The sequence below is a fragment of the Ursus arctos genome, unplaced genomic scaffold (assembly GCF_023065955.2).
Source record: "Ursus arctos isolate Adak ecotype North America unplaced genomic scaffold, UrsArc2.0 scaffold_2, whole genome shotgun sequence".
In the NCBI taxonomy this organism is placed as follows: Eukaryota; Metazoa; Chordata; class Mammalia; order Carnivora; family Ursidae; genus Ursus; species Ursus arctos.
Window position 1 is genome coordinate 13,262,678 of NW_026622874.1, and position 21,998 is coordinate 13,284,675.

General features: G+C 37.6%; 1 protein-coding gene across 8 annotated transcripts in view; it reads left to right on the forward strand.

The window, feature by feature from the left end:
- The window catches only part of DNM3 (dynamin 3), a 524,278-nt gene that overhangs the window by 256,852 nt on the left and 245,428 nt on the right, over window positions 1-21,998 (forward strand). For all 8 annotated transcript variants that reach the window (XM_026509365.4, XM_026509361.4, XM_048225441.2 and 5 more), the window contains one exon: window positions 19,732-19,845. In XM_026509365.4, the coding sequence (XP_026365150.1) occupies window positions 19,732-19,845 (114 nt within the window). The remainder of the gene's footprint in view (window positions 1-19,731; window positions 19,846-21,998) is intronic.

Below are 21,998 nucleotides of genomic sequence, written 5' to 3' on the forward strand. Positions count from 1 at the left end.
TATCATTGTCCCCGTTTGATGGATGAGTAATGGAGTGCTGGGTTTTTACTCTGACATTATATTATGAAAATTGCCAAATATACAGAAGAGCTGGAAAGATAGTACTGTGAATGACCATATATACTTACTATCTCTAGATTAGGCAGTGGTTAACTTTTGGTCATTTTTGCTGTATCTGTGTGTGTGTGTGTGTGTGTGTGTGTGTGTGTGTGTGTGTGTGTTTGCTATTTGAAAGTAAGTTGCAGGCATCATGACAGTTCATCTCTAAATACTTCAGCTGCATTTCTTAAGAAAAAGGTCATTCTGCTTTGTGTGCACACCACCCTTTTCTCACCTAAGAAAATTAGTGGTAATTTCTAATACTATCTATTGTCCTTGTGATTTAATTGCAGTACTCCTAATAGTTTGAAAGAGTTAATGCTGATCTCATATTTATCTGAAAAATCCTCAAAAGACCAATGTGGTTTATTGCCTAGCAATATATATTCCCTAATTATGTAAGCGCAGAAAAGACTTTTCAGAGGTGGTCTCTCTCTCTCTTTTTTAAGATTTTATTTATTTATTTGACGAGAGAGAGAGTGAGAGCAAGCATAAGTGAGCACAATCAGGGGGAGTATCAGAGGGAGAGGTAGAGGGAGAGAAGCAGTCTCCCTGCTGATTAGGGAGCCCAATGCAGGCCTCGAGCCCAGGATCCCAGGATCATGACCTGAGCTGAAGGCAGATGCTTAACCAACGGAACCATCCAGGCATCCCTCAGAGGTGATCTCTAAAACAAAATGTAGACATACAGAATTTTCACGAAACTAAGAAATAAAATATCTTATCCCTAAATTTACTATGACATTTTTTTGATTCAGCAACCAACCCATTCCCCACCTCAGAGAATTCCATTAGGTTGAATTTTACGGGTTGAATGTTCCATCTCCACGAAGTGAGTGTCCTAGTTTCATAATTGAACCTGAGTTCCTCGAAGCTTTGCACTATGCTTTCGCCTCACCAAATAATTGGCTGAATTTTTTGTCCTGATTTCTGGTGAAGTTATTTACACTCTTAGCCGGTGATGAATGCTCCTGGGGCTAGATTATTTGATGTGCTGCCTTTTATATTGTCTGAATGGAGCACTACTTGGGAAGAGTGCACATAAATAAAAATGACCTTGGGAAATATAAATATGAATATGAAATTCAGTCATCATCATAATGTAAGTCATTTCTAATGCCTGTGATTATTCTTTGTTTGCAACATAACATGACTTCTTTATCTATGGAGTTCTACCATCTCCAGCTCCTTTTGCAAGTTTTAATTCAAGTCCTTATTGACTTTTTATAATTGTCTTTTCTGAGTAAGCACTAACATAAAACGTTAGTATAATAGTAAGTCACTTTATTGTTTCCTGCCCCAGTCTACTAAAAATGATCTTCTTAATTAAGGTAAGAAAAGTTTTAGCATGCATTTGTGCTCTCAGTTTATTTCTCTTCAAAAATCTTTAGCTTCTCCAGCAAGTCTGGTCTTCCTGTTGACCTGCTGTAAAGAGGAGGAGGGGAAAAGGAAAAGAAGGATTTGTTTTTGAGGACTCAACTATCTATAAATGACTTCCTCTTGTTTGGTACATCCACTTGCAGGGTTTCATTTTCAAACGCCTGGTTGCAGAATCCACGTCCTGGAGGAAGGAACCGTGTCATCCTTCACTTATCCTGTGCACAAAGCTCGATCACTGCTCCGAATATTATCTCCTATCACTTCTGGCATTTCTTGTACTTCTCCTCTTCCTGAAGTTCATAATTCATGTCACTGATTTCCGGTGCATACGGAGTCAGATTTAGAAATATGAGACAATTTTAAAATTACAGATGCAAAGCCTAGCTGTTTGAGCCAACATCTGCAACTAGTTTACAGGATTAAGCAAAATAGCTGCTCTGGATGACTGATATTTACCAGGGCCTCTCCATTTTCCATCAGAAATCAAAATGACTGTTACTTATATGTTCTTCGGTTTTCAGTACAAGTCAGGATTTCATCTGTTAGATACCTCATTTTATTAAGTTCTCTCACAGAGTATCTTCAATTCAGCCAATTTTCAATTAGCCATAATTAAGGAGATCAAGAAGAATATGGGTTAATTAAAATCCACAAGTAATTAAAACACTTTAACCAGATTCGAACACTCGCCTAAAACTTTTTGCAGAAATTACAAACAAGTAAAACATCTGATGTGGTTTTGCTTTGTTTTGTTTTGTTTTGGTGCAAACAAAAAAATCTGAACATGTCACTCCCTTGCTTACAACCACTAAAAAGTAATTCTTTACTTTTAGGATAAAGACCAACTTTAGCATCCATTTATCTGTTGTCTACTCGTAGCTCCTTCTCTTGCCCCTAGTACTCCCGAATTCTGTGCTGCAGCAACAGTGACCTTCAGTCAGTGCCCTCAGTGGTTCAGACTCTATTCCACCTGGGGCTTTTGATGTACTCTTTCCTGTTCCTGGAACATCTTTCCCATATTTTGCCTGAATAACATCTTCTCGTTGTCCTTAGTTTAAACATCACTCCCTCAGGAGTAACCATCCCTGACTTTGACACTATTTTCAGCTCTCTCCTATATGTTCCCATAAGAACATGTACCTTTCTCACTCAGTGTCTGTGTATTTCCTTGTTTAATCTCCTTCACTTGCCCTTCAGCTCTGAGATCAGAGATAGTAGTTGCCATTTTCTCTGCTAAATTATCAGTGTCTCGCTTAGAGCCTGCTCATGATAGCTGTCCAAAAAAATAACTGTTGAATGAAAGGAAAAGTTACATATTTTAAAAATCTAGAAGTAACTGGCCAGGTATGTAAATTGCCTATAGAATAATGACATAAACTGTGAGGTTGACATTCAGGAGGGAACATCTAGAATACATTAAAACTGCTCATTAACTTTGAATGTTTCTTTTTGTCATCCAGAGGGGAAAAATGGATCTTAAGTTGTAGTCGTTACTCACAGTTGTCATTTCAGGCTTGCCTATAGTGACTACTCAAGTTTCCCACCTAAATACGTCACCAGAAAAATAATGGAAACGATTTAAACTTGATTAATATTTAGAGCTATGCAGCCAATTATAAATTGTATTTGGACTCCAGCAGGTGCTGTTGTCATCTGAGATAGAAGAGTTCTTCATTTATCATTCTTGACCTTTATTCAGTAGATGTCTCCCAGACTGTATAGTATGCCTGCTATGTGTTTACAAAAAGCCCTTGGTGTTGGTACTGCCCCTGGTTTAGAGCCATTGTACCCATAACTTATTGACTAACCCATGATCTAGGGAAAGTATAATTATTCCAAAGGAGCAAAAAGCCCAATTACGTGACTGGGCCGACTAGAGTGGGTCTGCTCCTTGGTGAGCTGTAGACATTGACTATCCCAGGTGGAGTTGCCTCCCAAGATTATTTTGATTGTACAAACAAGGAGATCATGGAAGAGTAATGTCCAAAGCCATGACTCCCCCAACAAGGGAAAAAGGAGTCCTTTTCTTAAGGTTTAGGATGAATATCCAGAGGGGTATTTTAACATTATAATGAGGCTGGGGTAACTGTTGGGCACTTCTGGCACTTTCTGATTTATCTGCACAGGCATCATCCTCAAATATTTCTTCTTCTGTTCTAGCAGTTCATTAGTTAGATTCTAAAAGGTGAGATTGACAATTAGGCAGAAGCTTCCAGGAGTTTAGTTTCTAAAAGGTGAGATTGACACTTAGGCCGAAGCTTCTTCTAGAAGCTCCCTGAATTCCGGGGGTCAGGCTGGTGATAGTCTGTACTTCACAGTAATTCCTATGATTTATTGAACATTTACCAGATCCCAAACGTTCTACCGAGTTGTTTATGTACATTCATCTCACTTAATACTCACAGTATGTATTTCAGTTAGGAGTATTAGCTCCAATTTTCAGATGAAGAAAAAACGAGGATTGGTTCGAGTAAGTAACTTGCCCAAGTTCATACAGCTAGTAAATGGCAGAATTGATATACAAACTCGGAAAGCCCATGCTTTCAACCAAGCTAGACCCTGAATGGGAAAATGGAAGCAAAGCAAACACAATTGCAGGTAATTCAAAACAAGATGATGTAAGTGCTAAATTCAGATAATGAACAAAATAAAGGTCCAGAGAAGGAAGAAATCCTACTGGGGCTTCTTTATTATTCACTAAAATAGCATCGTATCTTTTTCATTAAGTGTTATATTACCCAGAAACTGTGATGTGTATTTAAACTTCTACCTGTCACTCTCTGGCATATTTGAGTTCTTAACAATCACATTATAATAATAGCTGCCACTCTCTGAGTGGCTGTTTTTATCAGGCGGTGTGTTAGGCACTTTGTTCCTCAAAACGCTTCAGCCTGACTGATCAAATAACAACTCATCTTGTTGCTTCTCTTCATGAGAAAATTGCCAGGATCTTTTTAATATATCTGTTTGATACCTGTTTTCTCCATTGGCCCATTTTTTTTTTTTTAATTTTGGAAGAATGTTTTTCTGCATCTAGAAGATGTTGTTAGGTATTGATTTAGCAACATGAAATCAGAGTTGCCTGGGAGACCTTCTGCTCTGTCCCTCACGCACTCAGTCTGGCTGCCTCCCCTCGCCGTGAAGCCGCAGAGCAGAGGCTTGGTGTGGTCAGGCAGCCAGCGTGTATTTATTAGTGGAGCTACACTGGCTGTTCAAATATTGAATGCTTTTATACCGGTTATTTAACTGGCTGCTCCCCCCCACCCCAGTGCCTGCCTATTATCAGAGACACTGAGGCTCCTTTCTCAGAATCCCCCCAACTTCCTCCTTAGTTAGAAATTAAAAGCAAAGGTCTAGTGCAGAGGGGGGCCTCTGGGGCTCTGCTCTAGCACTGTGACCTCCACACCTTTTCAGATTGGTCAGGCTGGTGCCATACTAGCTGTTAAATACTTTGAATATTATCTCTTCGATAAACTCCCTGTTACCCAAATCAATTTGGGGCAGTATTTTTTGAATATATATATTTTTTACTTTGAATCTCACTTCCCCTCGCAGTGGCTTTTGACCTTTGCAGTCCATTCGTCTTATTAAAACATTCACGTCCATTGACTTGTGTGGACTCAGTATTCCCTGTTGTTTTCTCCTGGCTGCTCGCCACTTGTGTCTGCCTTGTAGGTTCATCTTTCCCTGCCAGACTTCACATGTTGGCTTTCCTCCACGCATGGTTTGCCTCCTCTCCAGACTTGTTTTGCAAGGGCCCACTCTTGCCTTCTGTGCTGTGGCCACCTGATCCCCCACTCCCACGCCACACTCTTCAGATTTTAGTGCAAGTGTTAAAATCTTCAAGTATGTCTCTTTTTATATCCCATGCAGGCCAGAGCTCCCTTAATATACTGAACCAATCCTTGGCAGCACCAGCCACAGCTGTAATTGTACATTTGCCTGTGTGAGTCTTTGCTTCCTGTCTATTCTCCCATTTGTCCATAAGCTCCTTGAAGTTTAGGGACTATGCTTATTTTTTATTTTTATTTGGGGGCTTATCCTTGTATTTTCATTGTGCTATCTGACACGTATAAGGTACTCCTTAATTCTCTATTAAATGACCTAATAAATATTTACTAAGGTGTTCTTTTCTCTCTTAAAGAAGCTTTCTAAATTATTTTTAGTAAATTATCCATATTCTACTCAGACCTTACTAATTATGGGGTATCTTTTCCTTTGTGTGTGTATATTTTTGTCCTTGAATGTGAGAAATAGATGATGAGTTTCATTCTCATTCTGTTTTGTATCATTTGGAATCTTTTCCACATGGAGGGCTCCTATTAACTTCAAAGGAAGCTCTGCACATGGAAAAGATATGCAGGAAAAAAGTGAAAAAAGTAGAGCCCTGATTTTCATCATGGTTAATGGCCTGGATCTTGCGGAGGTTTGGGTGAGTAAACTCTGAGAATAAACAGCTGACTCTTAGTGAACTCTTCAGAAATAGTAGTGCATGTTGCAGAAACTGCATAAACAGGCAACTGAGCAAATTCAGGGATATGATGAGAAGGGAAGAAATTCTTCAGGAGTAATTTTGGGAATCAAGATAGTACAATAGCCTGCTAAGCCACAGAGGCATGAAAAATGTACTCGTTATGTGAGCATTGGCTAATGTTCTGGAAGCAAGTCTCAGTGGAAAGAGGTTTCAGTTGCTTCTATGGAGCAGAATGGATGGGAAATGATGGAGGCACGGAGAACTCATCCTGTAGGTTTAGGGAGTCTAGAAACATAGAGGGAAGGGTGCTCTTCAAGGTTACCCTTGTGAGGTTATTTCATGAAACCATAACTTGGAGTTCAGCTTTAAAAAAATATTTTTTACATGATTATGATCCAAACTCATGTCAGTTTTGTTAGGTAAAGGTTGGATTTTATAGAGAAACCAGAAAGTCATTATCTTTTTGGCAGCTGTTTCTTCAAATAGAAAGGGGGATTTGATACAGGTCTTAAATGTCATTTCCTTATTTTCAATCAGTTTTATTGTGTACTACTAATATGTTTTCAGCCAGTCAAATCCATTTCTTATCTAAAATAGTCAATCTTCTTTGTGATTTCCCATGTAATATTCCAGAATCACTTCTTTTTATGTTGTGCTGCAGAGTTATTTCACTACCGAGTTGTTCATAATCTGCCTCAGTCCTCCAACATGCTGCGTTCATGACACATTTAGGGGAATCTCAAGAAATTGCCTCTTTTAAGCAAGCAATAATATGATGGCACCTTGCGTTTTTAATAGCATGAAAATTGTAGGAGCAAATGGAAAATACAGGAAGATTGGAGGAAATAAATATAACTTTATATCTTACCACTAATTTTCAATCATAGTTAAACATTTGGTGTGTGTGTGTATATATATATTAGTCTTTTTTCTGTCCTTACATTAACAAATGTAACTGAAATAATACATATATAATAGTACTAATAGGTACTGATCTAAGTCCTTTACATTTATTAACTCATAATCCTCACAAAAACTGTGTTGCAGCTGTTATTATTATTATCCCATGTTACATGTGAAGAAGTTGAGGCAGAGACTCAACATCACCAGGCTAGCAGGTGTTGGCGCTAAGAGACAATCCCAGACAGTCTGACTAGAGTCCTGCCTAATATTAACACTCCTCGGCAAAAATATTTTCTCATGTCATGCATTAGGTGTTTTTGCTCTGCTTATTTTTTTAATCATAAGAAACCTTGAGAATTTATTAAATTTCTAAAACAATAGAGGATAGAAAAACTTCAAATATCTCCTGTTTTTAATTAACACCTAGAGTAGGTACAAAAAATTATTATTATTATTATTATTATTATTTTGTAATGTCACTAACCGGGTTTGGGTATATTCTGCAGTCACAGAATAGAATGAAGCCATTGGCCTAAATATGGACTGAACCTTGGACATTGACCCTATTCCTATTTCTTTTTTAGTATAGTTGGCACAAAATGTTACATTTGTTTTATGTGTACAACTTAGTGATTTGACAGGTTTATACCTTATGCTACGTTCACAAGTGTAGCTACCACCTGTCCTGTTACATTGTTACTGTAATATCATTGACTGTATTCCTGATGCTGTGCCTTTTATTCCCATGACTTATTCATTCCATAACTGGAAACCGGTATCTCCCACTCCCCTGCACCCATTTTGTCTATCCCCTCAGTTTAATTTAATATTAGAGGGTTATGACATTAGACATTATCTATTAGCCATTTTCCATTTAGGCAAATAGATTGTTTCCAATTGCTTCTTTCCAATTGTTGCCAGTATCCCCGTATCTGTTGTGGGTTATGGGCTGGGGCTCTGAAATTAGACCACCAGAGAGATTTTCTTTTATACAAATACTAAGAGGCCGAATCAAAGTAAGCAAAGTGGCCAACTCCCATGATAAATAAATTTTATTTATGCTTCCTCCCATGAAGAAGGCCTGTTGGCTACAAGGAGGTGCTTGGCAGTGAAACAGGAGCCTGATTCAATTTCCTCATCTGTCACATAGAGAAAATACTATTTCCCTCAAAGGATTATTCTGTGGATTAAAAGAAATAATACGCATGGTACTTCTAGCACAATGCCTGGCTTAGAGTAGCTTTCAGTAAGTGTTAGCTATTATTATTATCCTGGAGTTCCTAGAAATGGAGTCAAATTGTATTTTTAACTTTGCCTATTTTAGATACTTAATGAAACTCTGTGTTCTGATTTCCTAGAAAGGTAAAACCATGCAAGGAACATCCAAACATACAAATGTCACTTAGCCAATTCCTTCATCATGGTGTTTTATAAAGTCTTGAAAACAAAACAATTTATCATAAAATATTTGATAATTTTATGTCTTTGATTATTTTCAATTAGCTTAGTATGCTTCACCTTATTTGCTTACTTTCACAGCTTCCTTATCCCAATCACAAGATTAGTTCATCGAATGTGAAAATCAGTTTTTTACATTATGTCAGTCCATGATAAGACACATCTGGGCACAGTCATGGTGGCCCTCATTTGTGATCAGAGGGGCAGGGCCCTTAGCACAGTGCCTGGTCCATCAGAAGCATTCAGTAAATACAGTTGACTGACTTATCAAGTATCTTAGGTGAGAAAGATCTTTGAACATGTTTCCTGAATAAAACTTGTCTCTTAAAACCACAGGGGTAAGCCCCTTCTTCTCTTAGCCTGTGTGTTCTCTGTGGACAGGCTAGCTACCAAGATGAGTAAGGGAGAGAATGGGGGAGAGAACAGTCCTGACGACACTTCCCTATTTGTCCTTCTAGATTTCCAATCTGAGAAGTCACTTTACTTCTCCTGGAGGGGAATGAGTGAGTAAACAACCAGCGTGCAACTCCATCCCCCACTCTTGGCAGTATTCTTCAGTTTTCCACCACCTTCTCTTCCGTTGGGTTAAATGGTTAAGCCACTGGTTGTCCAGGAGTGTGGCTAGCCCCCTTTGTGGAAAGAGATCCTACTTCTTGAAGCCACTCCTTCCAAGCTAACCATGGCTCTTTGGGCATCCTCCAAGCACCTCTAATGGATAGAAGGCTCTGAAATGGGTCAAAACAGTACATCAGTAAAATTCAATCCAAGGCCAGTCTGTGCTTAAGGTTAAATGTTTCCTCCTTATCTTGTTTTCTGTTTCAAATTATGTCCTGTCATATTGTTCCCATAGCCTCTGGAGATTCTGCAATGATCATACGGCATCAATAATATATTCCAATATATTAAGACTCAGTAATAAAATAGCAACAAAATAGACATGCCCTTAATGCAAACATGAACCCCTTCCTACCATGGAGTTATCAGAAGTCCTAGCCCACAGATTATATCACCACAGGGGTTTGTAAAATCTAAGATACTTATGAAACATCAAGTTAAAGTCTGCGCCCAGCTCATCCTCTGTCAGCTTCAGGCAAAGAGGGTCTTGCCCCAGTGGAGTCGGGGTTCCTTCAGCAGCTACACCCTGAGCTGGCCTCCACAAAAATGGGTTGTTCTTTGTGGGCTTCTGAAGTTGAAATAGTCTGTGTTCCTTATTTCAGAAATAAAGCAAAGATGGGCCACAAAAGATAATGCCAGCACTAGCTCCAAATCAACCAATTTTTAAGACAAATAGACTCTTTGATCTTTAAAGCAGTTTATCCCAGGCCACACTTATGTTCCTGTACTCTTTCCCTTCCTTCCTTCCTTTCTTTCTTTCTTTCTTTCTTTCTTTCTTTCTTTCTTTCTTTCTTTCTTCCGAAAGTTCTAGGTACTTTATTTTTTTTTTTAATTCCAGTATAATTAAATAATGTATAGTGTTATATTAGTTTCAGGTCTACAATATAGCAACCCAGCAATTCTCTGCATTACTCAGTGCTCATCATGATAAGTATACTCTTAATCCCCTTCACCTATTTCACCCAGTTTGTTCTCTATAGTTAAGAGTCTTTTTCTTTCTTTTTTTTTTTTTCTCTCTCTCTTTTTTTTCCTCTCTCTCTCTCTCTTTTTTTATTTGTTCTTTTGGTTTTTAAATCCCGCATATGGGTGAAATTGTATACTATTTGTCTTTCTCTGGCTGACTTATTTCACTTAGTATTTACCCCTCTAGATCCATCCATCTTGTTGCAAATGGCAAGATTTCATTCTTTTTTTATGGCTGGGTAATATTACATTGTACATATATACCACATCTTAATCCATTCCTCTATCAGTGGGCACTTGGGTTGCTTGCATATCTTGGCTATTGTAAATAATGCTGCTATAACCATAGGGGTGCATATATCTTTTTGAATTAGTGTTCTTGCATTCTTTGGGTAAATAGCCAGTAGTGCAATTACTACATAATATGGTAACCTATTTTAAAATTTTGAGGAACCTCCTCCATACTATTTTCCTCAGTGGTTGCACAGGTTTGCATTCCCACCAACTGTCCACCACATCCTTGCCAACACTTGTTGTTTCTTGAGTTTTTGATTTTAGCCATTCTGACAGGTGTGAGGTGACATCTCGTTGTGGTTTTGATTCGCATTTCCCTGATGATGAGTACTGTGCATCTTTTCATGTGTCTGTTGGCCATTTGTATGTCTCTTCATGTCTTTTGCCCATTTTAATTGGATTATTTGTGGTTTTTTGGTATTTAGTTGTATAAGTTCTTTATATATTTTGAATACTAACTTCTTATCAGATATATCACTTGCAAATATCTTCTACCATTCAGTAGGTTGTCTTTTTGTTTTGTTAATTATTTCCTTTGCCGTGCTGAAGCTTTTTATTTTGGCATAGTCCCAATAGTTTATTTTTGCTTTTGTTTCCCTTGCCTTAGGAGAAAAAAAATCTAGAAAAATGTTGCTATGGCTGATGTCAGAGAAACTACTACCTGCAGTCTCTTCTGGAGATTTTTATGGTTTCAGGTTTCACATTTAGGTCTTTAATCCATTTTGAGTTTATTTTTGTGTGTAGTGTAAGAAAGTGGTCCAGTTTCATTCTTTTACATGTAGCTGTCCAGTTTTCCCAACACCATTTGTTGAAGAGACTTTTTTTTTCTATTGTATATTCTTGCCTCGTTTGTTGTAGATTAATTGACCATAAAACCATGGGTTTATTTCTGGGACCTCTTTTCTGTTGCACTGATGTATGTGTCTGTTTTTGTGCCTGTACCTTACTGTTTTGATCACCACTTCTTGTACTCTTTTGTAGGTGTGGCCATTGACTGTCGCAGACATTTAGGGGTCTCTAACAGAGAGAGTGTAGACAGAGGAAACCTTCCCGATTTTAGTCCTACCAGGCTGTCAAACAGTTGTTTTTTGTTTTTTTTAGTTGTTTGTGAACTATACATTTATTGGGGGGATTCTCTCCCTAAAAAGTTATTTTTGCGACTGTGCACTTAACCGTCAAAGGAGAGAGACATCTAGACACGTGGTCTGAACACTGAAACGTTGCTCTCTTTTGCAACAGTTAGGACTCTGCAGTGGTGATGGCCCTGGTATTCAGGTCCTGTTTGAGTTACCTCCCTCCACTGTGCAGCATATTCAAAACCTCCTAATTTTTCCGTTGCCTTTGTGTTTGCCTTCCTGCCTCTTGTTACATAATTTCGTGATCTCAAAGCCTAGGCCTTCTGAGGAGACTTCCTCGTGCTTGTATAATTAATCCAGAGCCAGCTTTGGAACTTGCGCTGCAGTAGAGGGTGACCTTTGTGTCTGTAAATAAGCCACACAAGGAAAGGTTAGTTCTTCATGGTTCCTTCTTTGCCCTGGCCCCGGATAAAGAACAACCTTGAGGGAAGCTCATCTAATCTTTCCTACCTCCCACCTGGGCTTGGACCTAATAAATTAAAGGTAGAACCTTAAGAGGGCTCTGAGATACATACTGCCCTCCGCTGCCTTAGAGTTTCAACGTAGTAAATCGAATTCTCCCTCCTGAGGCCTATGAGGCTTATATATGGGAAGACTCTTTTCCCCATAGTTGAATCCTTGCCTCCGGCACAGCTGCTTAAAAAACTCTCTGCCAGCCAAATTCCAGGAGAAGACTGTATTCTAAGGATGCCTGTGCTCGCAAAGGTAGGTCTCTCCCAAGCAGCTGAGTGACTGGCTTGGCCTGTGCCTTCGCTGGGCCCATACAGCTCTGCAGCATTTATCCACAGAGGCCAGGCAGTGTGTCAATTACCTTTATAGAAGCAGCTGCTCATCTCTGGATAAAGCCTGTGGATAAGCTTTTATAATCTACCCAGATCGAAATATCAGTTTATGATTTACAGCCTCCACTTAGGCTGCAACAGTTAAAAGCCAGCTGCAGAGCTGAGAAGAACTTGTATGGTCTACCATAAGCAAGGTCAAGGTTAAAATGCCCTGCTCACAAATAAAGTTCAAGGCCCAAAGCCTTGGCCACATTAGAACTTTTCCACACGTACTTTTTTTCTCCCCATAATTTTATTCCTTGTCTGTGTATTAATTTTATGATCCAGTGTGCTGGCCAGATGTTGAGGTCCGAACTCATTCCTAATATATAGGCTTTACCATCCCTGGGTTCTCCTAGCATGGAGGGAACTAGCTAATACTCTTTAGAGAAGACTGGCCACTAAGAGAGAGAGGGACTGGGCTGTTCTACTCTTCCCATTCCTGGTCTTACAGTTGCTTTCAGAGTTTCTGTGCCTGGCAAAAAAAAGACTTGCATGATATTTTATGGCAGTAAAATTTTTAAAATGGTTGTCCTCAAGCCTTACAAATATGAACATGCCCTTTCAGCTCTGAAGGTCCCTTCTAGTCATGTAATTATGAGCTTGCTTGCTCTTGTTTACTTGGACACTCAAAACAGAATTTGATGTTCAAACACCAAGAGGCTGTAAATGCTTAATCTACTGAATGTCGGTGGCTTTTTTTTTTTTTTGGTAATTTTAAATTTGAATGCAAAATTAACATTTTATAGTCTATCTTTCTCTATGAAAAGAACCTATGGTCAATCCCATTTGTCTCATCATTCTTTTCAAATTTTATTATTTTAATTAGTCTTTGTCTTCTTTTTCTCACTTATTTTCCTTTGTCTCATTCTTTTAACTTCCCCTCAGCATTCTTACCTCTTGTATTCTGACCATTTTTCCTGAATGTTTGCCTTTTCCTATCTTATTCCGTTGTTTTACCTTGATTTCGTGACCAATTCTTTTGTGAAAAAGTACATTGGGAATTGGTTTTTCCTGATTCCTATTTTGAACTGATTGTCATTGGGAAAACAAAAAGCCCATTTGTGGCAAATATGCTTCCTTTTTTTTTTTTCCCTCCAGAAAAGGCTGGGAGTAGGCCAGAGCTTCTTAAATATTTCATGACAGCAACTTAACTTGCTGACAGCGTTCGGTGCTAAACACACTTCTGTGGGTGCCCGTGAAGGGATGCGGCCATGTGCATTCACAACATGCTAGCTGTCACTCTCTTTTTTTCTCCAAATGAGAAAGCCTGTTGCAATGCAAATGACTGTAATTTCATAGAATGCAATATCTAATTATTTTTTGTCAATTCCTTGCAGATTCCATTTTAACTGTTATTAGTAACTCATAATTTCCACATAGTGCATTTGAATATATCCACTGGACTAAATCATGTTTACCAAATATCCTATTTAGCTATAACATTCAGTACTTCTAGACATAGTGGTGCATCTTTGGGAGATTAATACAATGGTACCGGTAGGATCAGGCAACTTATTGCTTCACATCATCTTAAGTCCCCAAAACTCCATTCTTGTCTTCACTTACATACTTTCTGCATTTTTTTTAACCTCACCGTCATCTCCAATCTCTTCATCTTTTCATTTTCTACCTTTCTATTAGACCCCACCTGGTCTCATTTCTCTGTCTGACCTAGATTGAATGGATGATCACCTGGATTAGTCCCTTGCCCCAAATCTTTAACATCTTTACACCCATATATTTAGGTCACTTGGGCCTCGAAATTCAGAACCCTGGATCAATTCCCACTTATCTTCTCTTTTTCTACATCTAGTATGCAGAGCACTGTTGGCAATAATTATTCAGCTATGCCAGTTGTGTCCTTGCAAGCTATGGCCTTCATTCTCAGCTTTCAACCATTTTTTAAAAGAATTTTTTTTTTTACAGCACTTTTAGGTTTACAACAAAATGGAGACAAGGTACAGAGATTTCTCATATACCTCTGCCCCCACATGTGGGTACCCTCCCCCATTACCAACATAACTTATCAGACTTTTTTTTTTTATCCAGGGATGAAGCTACATTGACACATCATCACCCAAAGTACATAGATACCTTAGGGTTCACTCTCAGAATTGTATCCTGAGTGGGTTTGGAAAAAAGGTATAATGATATATATCCATCATTTTAATAACATGCAGTTTATTTTTAGCCCTAAAAATCCTCTGTGCTCTGTCTATTCATCACTTCCTCCACCTCCACCCTCACTCCTGACAACCACTGATTTTTTTTGTCTCAGTGGGTTAGCCTTTTCTAGAATATCCTATAGCTGGAATCTTATACTATACAGCCTTTTCAGATTGGTTTCTTTTACTTAGCAATATGCATCTGAGTTTCCTTTATGTCTCTTCGTGTCTTGAAAGCTCATTTCTTTTATTGTTGAATAATATTCCATTATCTAGATTCACCATGGTGTGTTTAGCTGTTCATCTACTGGAGGACATCTCAGTTACTTCCAAGGTTTGGCAATTATGAATAAAGCTTCTTTAAGCATACATATGTGTACATAAGTTTTTAACTCCTTTGGTGAATACCAAGGATCATGGTTTCTGGATCACATGGTAAGAATATATTTAGTTTCATAAGAGAGTGCCAAACAGTCTTCCAAAGTGGTTGTACCATTTTGCATTCCCACTAGTAAATGTGTGAGCATTCCTGTTGTTCCACATCCTGCATTTGATGTTGTCAGGTTTTGGGATTTAGGACATTTTATTAGGTGTGTAATGGTATCTCATTGTTTTAATTTGCATTTCTCTGATGGCATATGATATGGAAGATCTTTTTATATGCTTATTTGCCATCTGTATGAGGCATCTGTTAAAGTCTTTGGCCCATTTTAAAATCAGGTTGTGTGTTTTATTATCACTGAGTTTTAAGAGTTCTCTGTATATTTTGGGTAACTGTCCTTTATCATATATGTCTATTTTGTCCCAATCTGTGGCTTGTCTTCTTATTCTCTTGATACTGTCTTTTGAAGAACAGAAGTTTTTAATTTTAATGAAGTCTGGCTTAACAATTACTTATTGCATGAGTTGTGTCTTTGGTGCTGTGTCTAGAAAGGTGTCATTATACCCAAAGTCTTCTAGATTTTTATTCCTGTGTTATCTTCTATGAGTTCTATAGTGTTGTGCTTTGCCAACTATTTTTTACTAATTCTTGTCATGTTCCCTCTCTCTCTCTCTTCCTTTCTCTTTCTTTCTTTCTTTCTTTCTTTCTTTCTTTCTTTCTTTCTTTCTTTCTTTCTTTCTTTCTTTCTTTCTTTCTTTCTTTCTTTCTTTCTTTCAAGATTTTATTTATTTGAGAGATGGAGAGAGTATGAGAAGAGGCTGAGGGGGAGGGAGGAAGAATCCAAAGCAGACTCTGCACTGAGCATGAAGCCCAATGCGGGCTCAGCTGTGACCAACATTGAGATCATGACCTGAGCCCAAACCAAGAGTAGGATGCTTAACCGACTGCAGGTGCTCGGCCCCCTTTCAACAACTGATTGTCCCAGTGCTCTCATTAAGCCTTCTTTCTAACTTCTCACCCTCACTCTCCTGCAGATCATTTAGTCTCTGCTCTGATGAAGTAAATTAGAAAGGTCAAATACAACCTTCCAAAACTTTCTACCCTTGTCTTCATAAAGGACATACATTTGCCCTTACTCTCCCAACGTCCCCAGGTTCTCAAGATGAAGCAACTCCATTTCTGTTTACAGACAGTCCATCTTCTGTACTCTTTATCCTCCATTTCTATCTTCTTGATCCTTCTATCACCTCTCTCTTTGTTCTTTTATTTCTCCTCAAATAATAAATATGCTCAATTCTTTTCTGTACTAAAAGAAAAGAAATCCCAAAACAATAACAACAAAATAGTAATAACAACACCATCACCTCCTTTGGTCTTGTGTCTATTCTGATTTTAACTGTCTGTCATCTTCCTATGGATAGAGCTCTTTTCAATTATTGTTTCTGTTTTTTACTTCTCATTCGCCTTTCAACCCAGTGAACTCTGATTTCTCCCACTATCTCACTGCAATTGGCATAGCTGAAGGCACTATGATGTCTGCATTGCACTTTACACATCCCTGTCTGGGTTGAATTTGACTCTCAACCACACTGTCCTTAAAATTCACCTTGCCTTTGGCTTCCATGACCTCACTGCTGTTCCTTCTCCGACATTTCTTTTCAGGCTCTTTTCTGACCACCTCTTAAATGTTGGTATTTCCTTGGATTCCACTGTGAGCCACAGTTATTTCACTCAAAGTTTAACTGATACACACACACATATGCACACACACACACTAATGACTTATGAGTCTTCATTTCTAGTCCTAACATTGCCATTTTGCTTCAGAGTTCGGGTCACTTCTATGCATATTTCCCATAGGTACCTCAAATTCAACATGGTCTTGGCTGAATTCATCATCAGCTCTCCTACTTTCCAAAACTTGGTTCTTCTCTTCTTCTTTTCTATTCCTTCTGAGGTGGTAGCCCCAAGAGATGCTGACATCATTCTGGAACAGCACTATGTCCAATAAAAATATAGTGTAAACCACATACGTAATTTAAAATGTTCTGACAGCCACATTAAAAAAATAGAAACATTGAAATGATTACTAAAAATTGATTTTATTTAACCCAATATAGCCAACATAATGTTACTATGATAAATCTGCTAACATTTAATGAGGTATTTTGCATTTTTTTGGTACTAACTTCTCAAAATCCAGGTTGCATCTTACACTTATTGAACATCTGAATTGAAACTATTCACTGGGACCCAGTGGCTCCTGTACAGTGCAGTTCTCGAGTCTTTAACTCCAGTAATCTCTCTCTTATCCAGTTATTAGTCCTGTTGATTTTATCTCATAGGTATTTCTCCAGTAAGTTTATTTATTTTCATCCTTACTATATCATGGCTTTAGTTCACACCTCATTTCTCATTTGAGTTATTGCAGGAGCTTACATAGCCTAGTTTCTCTGCCTTAGAGAGTGTACAAAATCCACTAGAATAAAGGAGGATATAGTAGAACATCCGTTTATGTATTTTTATCTAGAAAATAAAACAGTTCAGGCTTACTAATACTTAATATACATATTAATGCCAGTGTCCTTGCTCTGAGAATTCAATAGTAAAGTATAAACATAAGACATAAAATATATTTTCCCCACAAAATAAAAAAATAATATTATTTATTTTATCTTCATGCAGATTTTAAACTTTCTCTGTATATTTCCATATGATGTACATAATTTATTAACACAATGGTCATATATAATTTAAAAATAAAATTACATGTGTACTTGAAATTTATTTTAGTACTGCCAGGGGGAGTGAGATCACTAAAATTTGGGGTCCATGGACCTGGATCCACTCTGACTTTCCCTCACCTGCTCCCCAACCTCAACTTCTTCATCCCCACCTCACATTTTCTGTACTTAGTGGCTCTTTCATACTTTGTTCTTGTTTGCTCTTCTTCATATAGATAAACAAATGGTAAACAAACTACTTCTTGACCTGACTAATTCTGTTTCTCTTCTAGGCTCTTCTGAGGTGCCATCTCTTCAAAAAAAGCCTATGACAACTTCCTGAATTATGTCAAGTTTTGCTCCTTGCTTGACATACATTTCTTATCACACTATTAGACTGAGATTATATTTTTATTGATCTGCATTCCCCACTAAAATATAAGATTCACAGAGTCAGGGATTATGGCATCATCATGCTTTTTTCATCTTGACATACAATAGGTTCTTTAGAAATGTTCACTGAACTACATTCATGACTCTCCTTGTTGGAGCCAGCCTGTTCTATCAGTGAATGAAATAGTGATTTGTTCATTGCAGTTTATGGAATATCTGGGAGACTTCTCTTGTCTCCAAAGATACATGATAAAATAATAAGTATACTTTCATTTTAGTACTGTGATTAGTATGCTATTTGTAAGAAGCTCATAGGGTCGATGACAGTATTAGCGTGAAATGAATTGTCCACTTGCTTCTTAGTAGAAATTGGATGAGATTACTTGCTCTAGCAGAGTGAAGTTTTGTTTGTATGTGTATATGCAATGGCCATCAAACTTCAGTATGGATGATAATCACCTTGGACACGTGTTTAAATATAGATTTCTGGGTTTCATACGTACATATTCTGATTCGTTTGAACTGGTGATGGCCTAAGAATCTGTATTTTTAGAAAGCATCGCAATGATTATAATATAGCTGATAGAAACCATACTCTGCAAAGTATTGTTTCCTTCTTTCTGAAGTAGGGAAGAAGAGGAAGGAGTAATTTTGAACAACTGAGAGAAGTGCCTTAGTCAGGGATAGAGTGAGATTCTATATAGAGGTCTACAGAAGTTATAGAGCATTATAAAGGAGAATGGACACCTGGGAAAAGTTGAAACAGGGAATCAAGGGTGGCAGGGACCGAGGGTATGGAGAGAGTCTTGAAGACCAATAAGACAACTTTGGCTTATTTCACAATTTCCCTAGGATTGACTTTTCTTCTTTAGCAAGAAAACTTACTATCAATATTTTTTTAAATCTAATTATTCAGGTGTATCATCTTCATTTAGGAACTGACACACATTAGTCATTTAATAAGTATTTTTTTTTGGATAATTCAGGATCTCTAGGATATTGAACACTTTAGATATAGGATGATTTTTAGTATTTAGAACAGTATTATATAATTCTATCCAGTATTTCATTTTGGGTTCTATGACAAAAATTATCTAGCATGGGAAGATGATAAACTGTGCTATGTGGAAAAATTGAATTTAACTTTGCAACTATGAGAAAAAAATAGATTTTCACTTAAATGCCATTTATAAATAATTTCTATCAAAGCTGTAATCCAAGTTATTAATGTTTTAAAATTTAAAGACAGTTTAAATATTTTCGTAAAAATGCTACATATTTTTTAGTATGACAGATAACAACCAGAAGTAGATGGATAAATCTAGACCATTAAGAAGCTCCAAACTTTTAATTTTCACTTATTGTTTCAGCTTTCTCCCTCATCCAGTTTTATTCAGAGCTGTGAGCTGTTAAAAAGGAACTTAACTGGTTGACTTGATCTTCTTCTCTTCACCATTTGGCGGCCAGTCTCTGGTGGAAATCCTAATGAGATACAAACCAGGCAAACAAATGAACCAGTGGACTGGAAGGGGAAGAGGCAGTGGCATGGACAGTTTATTATTGTTCATCCAATCAACTAAATATGTTTTAATTGTAGCAGCAATGCCATAAATAGTCTCAGCACAAGCCTACTAGTTTGCCTCATTAAATTCCTGTCTATGTCAGTTGCTTTGCTTCCACCATCCATTTAAGTCTGCAATTTTAACTTTGTTCATTTGATGGGAGAGTTTTCCCTCTGGTTATCTGTAGTTTGGGAAGATAAATTATCTTGAATAGCTTAATAGAAGTTGGGCTTTGGGGAAACAGTATTGTTCTTACTGCAATTTATATCTTGTTTTTAACTTCGCTTAGTATATAAGACCTGTGCTCTTCATTGGCTCGCGTTAAACTAAACATCTCTGCCAATCTGTGCTCTCTTGTAGGTGATTCGCAAGGGGTGGCTAACCATCAGCAACATCGGCATCATGAAAGGAGGCTCTAAGGGATACTGGTTTGTCCTTACCGCTGAAAGCTTGTCCTGGTACAAAGATGACGAGGTAAGCCCCAGAGGATGACAGAGTTTTCTTATTAAAGTGTTTCTAATTTCAAATTAATTGATATTATTGTGCTATACAATTGCAAGGCATGAGTGGTTCTCTTTTAGTAAGACTTACTTTGGGGTGTTTATGTGAAGAAGCATTGTTTTTTCCTCATAGATTTTTAATTTTATAATATTCCCTTCAAATTTCTTTTATTTCTTTTGTATAGTCACATGTTTCTTAACCTGAAGAAATGGAGTCAGGGGTCGGTTGTTGGAAATTTCCTTCTTTGTAATAATGGTGAGATACTGATGGAGGGAAAGCAGTTTTCATTAAATAATGTGTTGAAAAGACCCAAGGATATATCGAGCATCTAAAGAATGAAATTAATAGCACTGATGCAAAGTTAATGAAGAATTTTGGGATTGTTGCTGTGATGTCTGTCTCAAATGGCAGGCTTTTGAAGATGTCCAAATCACATAGTCTTCAAGCGAGCCCTAGGTAATTGTTTATATGAATGTTGTTCTTTGAAAATTTGATAGCTATCTAAAAGCAAGAATTATGATAATTACGCTGATCTGGTTCATGTTGTATGTTAATAATTTTGGTCCTGTGACTTACTACTCATTTAAATCTGATAGCTATAAAAGTGCAATAAATTGTATCAGTCTTTTGGAGCCATTTGAGTGCTATAAAATGATACTGCCAAATTTGGGAAATCATGGGTGAAATTAACTATGTTTTGGAAATTTTAATAGTTCTGGTCTGACCTGAGCGGTTTTTGGTGCTAGTAACACAGTATACAAACATTAGATAAGAATACTTCACGATCGCAAAGCTATTTACAGATGAGATTGTCTCAATTTTATTTGGCTACAAAGGGCATGTATTTCAGAGCTAAAAGTCCTTCCAATCCTGGCTTGATATGTTTTTGAAAGCACTACAAGGTGCCTTTGTCTGTTGTTGGAGTTAAAGTTTCATGTTTTGTTTTTTTTGCTTTTTTTTAAGATTTTATTTATTTATTTGACAGAGAGAGAGACAGACAGCGAAAGAGGGAACACAGCAGGGGGAGTGGGAGAGGAAGAAGCAGGCTCTTAGTGGAGAAGCCTGATGTGGGGCTCGATCCGAGAACGCCGGGATCATGCCCTGAGCCGAAGGCAAACGCTTAACGACTGCGCCACCAGGCACCCCATAAAGTTTCATGTTTTATATAGTTCTTTCTGTTTCCTAAGAGCTTTGTGCACAATAGTGTGTTAATCAGATGATCAGTTGATGACCACTAAGTTTTCTTCAGTAAGAGAAATAAAATCTTATAGAAATATGCAAAGAAGATTTCAATACAAAAGCTTTTTAAAAATTTTTAAGTCATATATTTCACTGACTTGGAATTGGTTGTTGTGTGAGTCTGAGAATAAGCTGTTCAGAAATCCCTGTCATTGTTTGGGAAGCTCCAGTGTTTAAACATCACAGTGTCAGGGGCTCTGAGATGCCTCCCAAGAGAGAAAATCAGTACCTGATTTCATGTTCATTTGCCTTAAGAGATCTTCTCTTAAATATACGTTGTCTTCAAGGATTTAGAGGATCATTTATGTACATTTAAATACATACTGGTTTGGGGGCCTTTATCAGTTATTCTAGGGAAAACGAAAGATTTTGTTGAGGATTCATAATAATAATAGCTCGTGTTTTATATAGATTAATTAACTCATTCAGTCCACATTAGAATGCTAAGGATAGGTGCTATTATGATCTGCATTTTTCAGAGAAGTGAACTAAACAAACAAAAAATCCAGCTTTTTGAAAAGTCATTTCTACAGGACTCAGTTTCCCTTATTGCAGAATACTTGGTGTTTGTAAGGATAACTAACTTCCCAAGGTCACATAGCTATTGGTGGCAAAGCAGAGATTGAAACTCATGCTATCTGTCTCCAGAGCTTATGTCTTCAACCACAAATGTAGACAAGAATCCCAGAGATGCTAGAGTTGTCCATGTCAACCTCATCCCACAGAGGATTTATTAAGACAAGTTCCAGGCATTTTGGCATTGATCTTTTCCTGAATATTAGTATCAGGGGCTCTGAAGACAATAGGATTAGCTGCTGCTGTTGGAATATGGCTTTGGGGTTCTCTTGTCAGGCTGTGTGGGCACTGAAAGAAGACCACTGGAAGGC